General features: G+C 41.7%; 1 protein-coding gene across 1 annotated transcript; it reads right to left on the bottom strand.

Annotated features, from left to right (window-relative positions):
- Positions 1–4,896: 4,896 nt before the first annotated feature.
- LOC139664742 (forkhead box C1-A-like) lies at positions 4,897–7,030 on the bottom strand. Its single transcript, XM_071543683.1, has one exon. The coding sequence runs from the start codon at positions 6,768–6,770 to the stop codon at positions 5,361–5,363; it is 1,410 nt and encodes a 469-aa protein (XP_071399784.1). The 5' UTR covers positions 6,771–7,030; the 3' UTR covers positions 4,897–5,360.
- Positions 7,031–11,138: the final 4,108 nt, after the last annotated feature.

Genomic DNA, 11,138 nt, shown 5'->3' with positions numbered 1-11,138 from the left:
AGGTCAAAAACTATACCAAAGATAAACCCAAGGAGATTTAAAAAAGAAATAATGTATAATAAGATGAATATAAACTCATAAGTATAATAATAGCCTACTGATTTTTCGTAAAGATCCCCCTTCAGCTAGGCAATGAGTATCTTAGGGGAAGCCTAGACCTATAATTAAATTCTGAAAGAAAAATGAAAAACTTTACGTTTCTTTCACGGTACAGAGAAGAAGAGATAATTGAAGAAGAGATAGGCTAATTGAATACAAAACGCCTTTTATCAATCGTATTGTTTCCAAGTTAATTTAGCCTATTGACATTGTTTCTGAGCACATTTTGATAGGCTTATTCATCAGTTTGATTGTCATCAATAGAAATCTAAAATAATTGATATTCATATTATATAATATCGTGCGAGGCAAATACTGATAATTTACTGTATATCAAACCTGCTAGTACCGCCTCATAACTGTCCTAATCACTGATCAATAGGCCTATTGTTTTTATGTGATCGCTGATTATTATGCTCAGTTTAGAATAATAAATATTAATGTAAATCCTTTTTTCAGAACATAGTAGGGAAATATAGGCCTATATACGTGTAAGAAAAGCGAGTGAGTGAAATTGGTGCACAAAGGAAATGGCGCCCATCTAAGTCATCTGAACCTTGTTACTGCCTAACATTTCTGACATTCTCCACTGCTCAGACAAATAAACATAAAAGAGCACTTTTGTTTTGGAAATCGAGCTGGGAATTGGATTTTTTTTTAAATTAAACAATCTTAGCCTCACTGAAAACAGTTAGAAAATGAATAAGCACAATGTGAGAAACAATTTAGGCTGTATAATTTTAGATGAGATCAAATGTACAAGATGTGAGGTTTACAGTTGCACAGTAGAAAAGGCTTAATGGTTTCTCAAAAATCCACCCAGATAACTATGGCAGTGATTATTAAACGGCTCATGCGTGAGCTAATAATTTTCATTAAAATATAAACTCCTTGAAATTCATTACAGCCTACACACTGAAATTTGTGTAGGCTGTAATTTCTTACATAATTTATGTGCAAAATGATATATATCCTTAGCCGTATTTATTCCCATCGCTCAGTTTCGAGAGAACTGCTTTAATTAGTTTTATGTGCAAAGCAGGTAAAGGATTAAGCTCAGTATAGGCCTGTTGTCACTTTCAGGTTCTGTATAGTTCAGCTTATAAAGCAGAAACTCACACAGTAAAAACTTCCTTGGTGCCAGGATCCTGAGAGACTAAGACAGAGCAAGGCAATCTCAATCATCGCTTCTGCTTAAAGGATTTAGCTCTGCTCCCATGGGACACAACAGGCCTCCCATCCTGAACAGTCCTCAGCTTTGGGCCATAGGCACCTTTGAGATGCCAGCAGACGTAAAAGGTGACGTGTGTGTCTGTGCCAGAGAGAGAGAGAGAGAGAGAGACTGTGGGAGGTGAAGCCTTTGAATTAGGCTTACAAATAGATTCGTTCATGAGACGCCAATGGTTTTCTGAAACATTAGAGGTTTAACTTCTTCAGGCTCTGGAATCTGATATTCTATTTATAATACTTGGTTTGGCTTTCCTGTCAGATTTTGATATTTGTAAAAAAAAAAAATTAAGATATACGTGTTTGGAAGAGAGTTCGCGTTTAAAGCGGCAATGCTTATGATTTTTCCTAATAGAGAAATAAAACGCGCAATGATGACGATGATGATGATAGGCCTACCCGTAATTAAAGTTAGAATTTTGTTGGCTATGTTTTGGTTTGTGCTCCAACTGTTAAAAAAAAATGTTATTGGCCTATGTCAGGCCAAACAATATAGGGATGCCGTTTTTTTTTCACTCACACGAAAAACACCTATCACCTTAAAAATGTGTGGTGCTTCAGGGTTTCTCCTACGAAAATTTAAGTACCTAGAAGATTCAAATAGTGGTTGTCTGAAAATAGAGACTCCTCTATGAAAAATGGTTCCTGTGTGACGCCCTGGTGCTTTGAAAAACCCAAAATGTCTCATTTTAATGCTCGGGTAGATCTGCCAAAAAATTGAGGCTAATATATGTGGGTTGCTTGCTTAACAACTGGCTATAACAGTGCATGCATTTAATCCAGGAGCCATCTTTATATTGTGGGTGCATTTGCCACAGCTACATCTGCAGGCACCTGGTGCTGTAAAAGACATCAGGGATTTTAGGAATAGGCTACAAAAATCTGTTTTGAAACAGAAAGTGCCCTCTCACTTGATGTAATGCCTATTTTACACTACTGATTCATTACCAATGTTTGAAAGCGATAACTAAAGAATAAAACTGCTGAAGCCAAAAAAACGCACAATAACCTAATAATTCCATTATTATTGAGGCGGTTCTGAATGCCTCAACTGTTCTTCAAGTAGCCTTGTAAAGGGGTTTGAAGAACTTGAACGTTTCCTCCACAGTTTGAAGAACCCTTCACTCTTCCTCCGGGAACCTTTTCTATTTTTACAGCGTAGGCCTATAAATTTCCAAAACAATAAGTAAGTCTATTAGCTTGTGCTCTCCAGTCCTAGTGAGGCTGTGTAGATAAGGTATTGACAGGCTTTACTGCAGGCTTCACGCCGTCTTCTCCTAAAGCGCATTGTTGACATCCTCTCCACTGACCTCCACCTCCCTCTGTCTTTTCCTTGTAATGAAAAATGATTCCCTGCCCTGATTGAATTTTACTCCTTCCTGACCTGGAACACTCTTGAGTGCAGCATCAATCACCGTGCGGCAACAAAGACGTTTGTTTATTTCTGCAGAAGCGATCTAATATTTTTTATTAGGCTATAATGCAATCCATTTGAAGTTCTACATGTGAACTCGCCGTTTTAAAGCACAGACTGTTGTCTAAGTTGCTTTGCATGGCAGTTTGCAGTTGATCGTTGGCACTGAACCACAGATTAAACCACATAAAAACATATAAGGCAGAGCAGACCACTGCTGAAGACGCCGCAGCAGAAGCGATAGCGCATTGTTTACAGTAGGTTAATGGGCTTGACTCATCTCAACAATCGTGTCGGTGTGTGGACTGCCCTGGGGAGCGTTTGTGCGGTGGATTTTTTTTCACTGACTCATTCAAATCTCATCCAGACAGGCCTAAATTCACAATTGCAAGCAATCAAATTTAAGCCACCTTTTCATTGCCTATTTGGCCACGCAAGGACACACCTGCACCCAGCTTGGGTCTCGGCAGTGTTACTGTCAGAGAGTAAAAATGTGTCTTCCACTTCCTCTGAGGCTAAAGTCCGCAGGCTGCTGGATCAGTGCGGAGGAATGAGTCTGCGGCGCTCGTCTGACTGAGCCGACAGGCCGCAGAGCTGCAGCCTTCACCAGGCTACTGACGATATAGCCTAATGGTCGTTGACGCAGCAAATAAACAAAACACTGTTTCTAAAACCATGTAGCTCACACTCAGTTAACAACCAGATTGCCCAACCTGTAAACACTCCTGCAGCTTCCCTAACACGTACACACACACATACAGAAGTTCACACTCATGGCCCCAATTCCAGAATTATTGTTGTTGTTATTATTATAGTTATTATTATTATTGCATTATTATTGCATTATTATTATTATTATTACTATTTGTATTATTATTATTGCTGCTGCTGTTGCAGTTGTTTACATTGTTGCTACAAACTCTCATACACATTTTACATGTAACCTATTTAGTTATAAAATAACCTATAAGAGAATAATTAAATGATTGCTGATAATAACCTTTTCTATTTTTTTTTGTGTCAGAAATAGGCCTTATCCAAAAGTTGTTTGCGCTTAATTTTGACGTTCATGACAATCTGAATATTTTCTGTGTTAGTCTTTTGGGGACTTGGAGGTTGGGAAACTTGCCGCACGTCATCAAGGAAGTAGCGAAATAAATAAACATCTGGCAACAGGAATATCTCAATCAAAGCCTGAAAATACACGTGGTCCCTCCAAACAAAACGGGCCAGTGCTGCTCCAGTCCCTGAGTCTGCGTGAGACAAAACGCAAACTAAGTGACACTACGGGTCTATCAGAGGCCATGGAGTTTATCATGGTGTCCTCGTGCACGGATAAGACTTATAGGGTCTGGTTATGCACCAATCTGTATATTGAAGGGATCCAAAAACTGCAGCTGCATCTTATTGACAACCCCATTGTAAACATCAACTTATGGGAGTAGATGTAATTACTCAATCACACCCTGTAATGACTAATTTGTCATCAGTGTTATGTGGTGCTGTAGGCCTTCACTGAGGGCAAACCCCTTCTGAACACTGGGCCTAGATATTTACCGCCTGCTTCTAGCCTACTATTGGAAATTCAGAATACACGCCTCACCGTGGAGGTTTCAATTTGTAGATTGAAGTTAAAACAAAAAAATCATCTGTCACTCTTGATCATCAATCAGTTTTACCTCTCTCGCTTCAGTCTGATATTGAATGAGGCTGCTATTGAATTTGGCCTGTGCAGCGCAGAGGAGGCCGCAGACCCCCCTCGCACTTTTTAATGAAATATTCTTTCTTCAAACAAATATGAGTCTTTCATTATAGGGTTAATTGATTACCACGTTACCTTAAGTGTTTTGTTTCACACATTATATAGGCCAGTGGAAGATATATGTGCTACGCCACGCAACGCCACTAAATGAAGAAACAGGTAATGCAATACAGTCCCTGTCTATAGACCACGTTTAGCAAAAAGCATTGTTTTGCAATAGGAGACATGTAATGTCATGTACAAGTCAAACCTTTTACACCTCAAACATAATTATACCTGGTTACCCCTACTAATTTGAGAACGCTTCCTTCTATTAGTATTATCACTAAGCAACCAACATCACTACAACTAACAAGCGCTAATAAATCACTCAAATTAAAATCAAATAGACGGCACTTTATTAAACAAACAAAATGTAATGCCTTCAAAATATTTTTTAACAAATAAGACAAAATGAATAGAATAAGTCAGTATAGGCTACAAGTTCCCCCTCTATTTCTATAAAAGAACTGGGACAATAAAAGGCAGCAAGAAAACTGGAAACACTTTCTAGTGTTTGGTCCTCAATATCCAACCACTCCCTTTTCCTAAAAAATAAATTACTATATAGGCTATAATTTACAGTTTATAGTCATAAAAGCTGGTATTTAAGCCATCTTTATAAACAATTCTCAAAGTGAGAGGGAAAAACTTACGTGTTTTTGGTGTTACACACGCCTCACACACCAGAGCAAAAAAGAATCTGTTATGTCCATTCGGGGTGTGAATAAAAGACCGTACAGACGATGTAAAAGTACAAAAAAATATAGGAAAATATATATTAAAGTTATTAATTTAAAAGACACATTTTTTCTGCTTTCAGAACTTGCTGCAGTCATAAACAAAAGCTCCTGAGGTGCGGTAGATGGACTGGCCGGAGGGGAAGGCCATCTGACAGCTATTATTCCCGTTGACCGGAGAACCGTTCAGCCCGATCCGCTGGGACTCAAACATCTCCCTCACCGAGTGGAAGTTCTGCTGCTGCGCCGGATAGCCCGGGCTCAGGTGGCTCAGGTCCCCGTACCAGGACGCGAGCCGGCCCTGGTGCGCGTGGTGGCCGTCCTGGCCCGCCTGGCTCAGGTTGCCGTGGCCGAGCGGAGACGTGGTGGTCGTGGTGATGGAGTAGTCGGGCAGAGTCTCGTCCACCGTGGTGGAGGGCGCCAGGTGCCCCCCCCTGTCCCCGGCGTACAGACTCATGGCTTGCATGTTGCAGTGATACGTCGCGTTGGAGTTCGTGGAGATGACGTTCTGGTTGCACGGCGCCGAGCTGTACGCGGAGGTCTGGTTGGGGGAATAGTTAAGCGACAGTGACGGGGTGATACCTGTCCGAGGGGACGCGATGAGAGGCGGGGAGAGCTCGGCCTGCGGCGACCCCCGCAGCGAGGTCATGATGTTATCCACGCTGAAGCCCTGCGCCGGGGCCTGGCCGTGGTGGTGATGCTCGGGTCCGTCCATGCTGAGCGACCGTGAGGAAGGCACGCTGTGCGGGCTGCCCGTGGACATGCTGCTGCTGCTGTCGGGGCTCTCGATCTTGGGCACGGTGCTCAGGGTCGGGGACGCGGCCTGCGGCGGGGTGGAGGTCCCGTTCTCCGTCTTTATATCCTGGATCCGCACCGGCTGCGAGCCCTGCACCGGCTGGTCCTGCTCGCGGCCTGGGGTGCGGGCAGAGGGGTCCTTGCCTTGCCTCTCCCGGTCATCTTTCTCCTTCTGCACGTCCTTCTTTTTGAACCTTCTCCGGCGCCGTAGGAAGCTGCCGTTCTCAAACATGTTGTAGGAGTCCGGGTCCAGAGTCCAGTAGCTGCCCTTGCCGGGCTTCTTGTCGTCCCGGGGCACTTTGACAAAGCACTCGTTGAGGGACAGATTGTGCCGTATGCTGTTCTGCCAGCCCTGCTTGTTATCTCGGTAGAAAGGGAACCTCTCCATAATAAACTGATAAATCCCGTTCAGGGTTACCTTTTTGTCCGGTGAATTCTGGATCGCCATGGTGATAAGAGCGATGTAGCTGTACGGCGGTTTGACCATGTCCTTAGGCTGGTGCTGGGGGGTGTACGGTCCATACGCCCGGGCCATGCTGGCCGGATACTGGTCGTGGGCCGCGTGAGAGTACATGCTCATGGGCGCAGGCATCCCGGTGTATCCACCGCCGGCCCGGTAGTAGCTCTGGTCACTGCTGATGTACGGTACGACTCCCAAAGAGTTGGGGCTGGACACGGAGTAGCGCGCCTGCATCCTGCGCAATGCGTAAAACCTCTCCAAGCTGTTTCCCCCCAAGAAAACTTCAGACGTCGGTGTGTGCTACGCTTCCACGTTACCTCTCCTTTCTCTATCGGCTCGAAGTCGCTTTTAAGCTACAGCTCGCCAGGGTAAATCGGAGAGGACGCAGACTGCTGCGGTGAACATTTGGGAAACTAAGTAGGCTAAGTAAGGCTGGAGCATGAGTATCTACAGCATTTTTTCTACATTTTTCTGCCTTTTGGCTGCTCGGGCTGCTCCTCCCCGAATGTGTGCTCCACCATCCAATTGGAGGACGAAATGAACCTGTGGAAAAGCTGCATAGCAAAAAAAAAGTACCTCCCCCCTCCTTTCTCTCTCTCTTTCTCCCTCTCTCTCTTTCTCCCTCTCCCTGTCTCCCTAGTTAAATTCAGACATGGGATTATTATAATGCTGCTAAGGGTGTGCCACTGTTATGCTCAAAAAGTGATTTAATGTTTCAAACGTTGCAATTTATTATTACATTTTTTTTATTAAGTTGTAAACTATAAAATACCATCTCGATTGCCTATTTTGAAAACGAGAAAGTGATAATGGGTTGGCAGGCTGTATGGCCAGACTAAATTGGTCTGCCCTCTTCTTCATCTCTGAAATGTCAAAGGTTTGCGTAAATGTGAATATGATCCAAAATAGCTCACCACAAATTCACCAAGGACATAAAGTTCTGTCATATTTGGGTGAAATCAGACAAAGGCCTGCAATCTTTTAAAGCCTAATAAACCTAGGCCCAATACAAAATTAACATGAGCACAAATGTATGTTATTAAAAATATTTGGTATCATTTAATCAGCTATTAGGCTCAAATAAGTGGAGGACATTCGATATTTTGGATTAGGAGCACCAAATGAACTAATGAGGCTCCACACTGGAGAACTATCATCAGCTGCGGTTCAACCTTTGAATAAACAAACAGAGGCACATGAAAGAGTGCGGATGCCTCCCTCTTGGTCCCCGACAGTGCCAGTGGGCGGTATGGGGAGACTAATTAAAGGTTAAATGAAGATCATTTGGCTGAGCTGGGTGAGAAAGCTTCCCTGGGTGTGAGAGGCTGCTGAGACCGAGGTGGGATTTTTGAAGCTGAGACTTAACAATTCCTCCAAATGTCACTGACACTGAACGGGTGCTAACAGCGCTATTAAAATCCCTCCAGACCTTTAGAGAGCATTAGGTTTTGTTATACTGCGTTCATTACTAGGCCTGTGTTTTAAGCCTCTTTAAATTACAAATTCAATGTAGATATTGATATTTCATTATAAACAGGGATGCAGTGGAGGGTGGAATAGAGCTTATCCAGCTTTTTAAGTTGACATAAATCTTTGTGATGTAAATTCATAATCAAGATATTCATATTCAGTATATTATCGTAATCATTTATGCTAAACTGAAGATATATGGCGATATAGGGGTAAATAAGAGGAACAAACATCAAATAATGCTTTTCTGAAAATATAAATAATTGTTGTTCATATTGGTGATTGGTTGCTTTATGATGATCTCCGACTGGAGGTCATAGTTTATCCACCTTTTCTATTGTAGGCTATCACGGATAGGCCTAATAAATGTTCAGTAAACTTATTATGATGTACTTCTAATTTTTACTTCTTCTAATTTGTACTTCTAATTCTAAGTTTTATTCATTAATTTAGATTTGAATACAATTTCTTGAGATGTTCGCGCATTTACTTTAAATAGAACTGTAGACCTATGCAGAAAAAATCTTGCATATTTTGTCGTTGTAAAAGTTAAGGATTCTGTCCAAGAAATTGTTTCAGCAGAAGAAAATGCTTGTTTGTGAGTGTTATTTCGGGGTAATAAATGGAGCATACATATAAAATCTTTTCAGAAGTTTGGAACAGTTCTGCCTGCATGATTTAAAATGTCAAAAGGGATTTTCCTGAAAAATTTAACAAAGGCCTGAAGTGCTCTCTTACAGGAACAGAGAGGTTTCTGCTGTTTTTCTTCAGATACTTTTAGAGTGTGGGCCCTAAGCCTGTTATATCAACAGGGATGTTGTTGGTATAAAAAAAAAGGGGAAAAAAAGGATAATGCTAACAAATGGGGAATGTCCTCACTGTACATTACGACCCGCAGCCACACACACACACACACACACACACACACACAAACACACACAGACACACACACACACACACACATACACACAGAGTTGATAAGGCAGGTCCATTTCTCCTTTGGTCAATGTGCGCAGCAGTACTTAACCAAGTTTAACAAATCTATTTAGGCCTAAAATTCAACCACTACAATATCAAAAACGAAAGTTTTCACTACACGTTTATTTGGACACAGCTGAGCCAAACAGCTCAGTAGATTAAAGTCCTTGTGGATTTGGCCTACCACAACAATACCATATTAAACCACAACGTTTTGGAGAGGGAATAAATGCAAACAACTATTTGGAAAAATCTCATGCAGTTTATTATTATTATTAGTATTATTATTAGTATTAGTATTATTATGATCATCATTATCATTATCATTATTATTGCCACTGGCATATACTGTACATTTGTGCATATTGAATTCGTAAGAATTTAAGAAAACAACTATGTATATGTGCAACTGTGTTTGGCGATTTTCATTCACACAGGAGACTCAATATGAACCAAATACACATAAGAGGTAGGCTACAACCCGATCCCTCCTTTGTCTTGCAAGCGAAGAAAAACGACCTGATTGCCCCCCCCCCCCCCCACCACCACCACCACCACCCAGTTAGCATAGTATCTCCTCTCCTCTCTGAAGACGTCCCTGTAAAAGTCCCTGTAACAGTTACTGTAGGTCATCCCCTATGTCGTCTCTATTAGTTTGGTACCGGGCCATCTGACCACCACCAGACCAAAAATGTTTCCAGTGTTCAGGAAAGAACCAGGCATGTCTACAGGAAATGTCTCTCTATCTTGTGGAATTGAAATTCCCTAATGAAAAACACCTAGAAGGACACTATCCAAAAATCACAGCGAAACTATAAGTCCCTATAGGGATATTTTAGGACTATATTGAATTGTTATGCTTGTTAAAGATGGATGCTTAAGATAAGTACAATTAATTTGAATTATTTTGGACAACTTTTAAACACAGAAATGGCTCCTGAGAACAAGGTAGGATACTTTTTTAGGGGAGCCCAGCGCGGCCTACGGAGAGCCTATAAAGAGATTCAAAAGCTCTTTTGATGTAGAATATGAGACTTTTCTCTCCTCAATAGATGACACAATAGCGCCCCCCAAAGGCCAGTACGTACAAGTGCACTTGATGGGAGCAGGTTATCAGGAGTCTGCCAGTGTGCCGTGTGTGTGTGTGTACTCTGTTGACTATAAATCACCATTGCATCTTGTTTCAGACTTGAAACTCAGCAAGTTCTGCAGTCAGCTGGCAGTGTCAGGTTGGGTGATTCGGTAGAAAAGTAAAAAAAAATATATATTCTCATTGTCTGCAATGTAAAACAACTATAGCTATTGTTTCTCGTTTTCATTTCTAGCTATCATCATCAACATCATCATCACCATCTCTTCTTTGCTGTGGGGTGCTGGGGGGGTGGCATCAAGGGGATTACGTAATAAAGTGATATCTTATCTTATCTTATCTTATCTTATCTTATCTTATCTTATCTTATCATCATATCTAGCCCCAGCTCCCCATGTAAACCTCTTACTATATTTATTCAAACGGTTATATTTTGGTAGCATTTGTATTGAATTACCAAACTTTTGTAGTGAAACCTGAACTGTGTGTGTGTGTGTGTGTGTGTGTGTGTGTGTGTGTGTGTGTGCGTGTGCGTCTGTGTGTGTGTGTGTGTGTGTGTGTGTGTGTGTGTGTGTGTGAGACGGCAAACGGAATCCGTAGCCTATTGATATAGTACCATAGCGCCATCTACTGGCACGTTGATGCACGTGCAATATCATCAGCAGCAAGTCGAAAATAAACCAAGCCCGAGTACGTGCAGATATTACCGCACAACTCCGCAGGGAACTCTCGCTGTAATTCAATTTTCAAATTTAAAATAATACAACTTTTTTTATCGGTTTCGTTCAATCGGTTTTTAGTCTTGTATTACTTTAAACAAAGCCTCCCTCTTTTCTGGGGTTGGATATGAATTTCCTGCGGGCACTTCCACCTCACTCTGTCATCAACAGTGTTTATATTAAGTGCTTAATTAAACACAGAAGAATTCCAAAATACTCAAAACACCCAGGACCTCAAACCCACGCATAAGCCCGAAGAGCATAGAGGGATTGGTTTTCAAATAAATAACTGCCAATCACCCATGTGCAAAACATTTATCTTGTATTGAGTGCGCCGGCTGTGTC

This window comes from Centroberyx affinis, unplaced genomic scaffold (genome assembly GCF_046629955.1).
Source record: "Centroberyx affinis isolate AG114_WGS23_722 - 3 ecotype Tasmania unplaced genomic scaffold, CSIRO-AGI_Caff_v1 ptg004364l_1, whole genome shotgun sequence".
Lineage (NCBI taxonomy): Eukaryota > Metazoa > Chordata > Actinopteri > Beryciformes > Berycidae > Centroberyx > Centroberyx affinis.
Note: the sequence above shows the minus strand (reverse complement) of the source record. Positions and strands in the feature narration are given on the sequence as shown.

Excerpts from the sequence above, each read along its gene's own strand:
- LOC139664742 (XM_071543683.1), bottom strand. The coding sequence starts at position 6,770 with ATGCAGGCGCGCTACTCCGTGTCCAGCCCCAACTCTTTGGGAGTCGTA.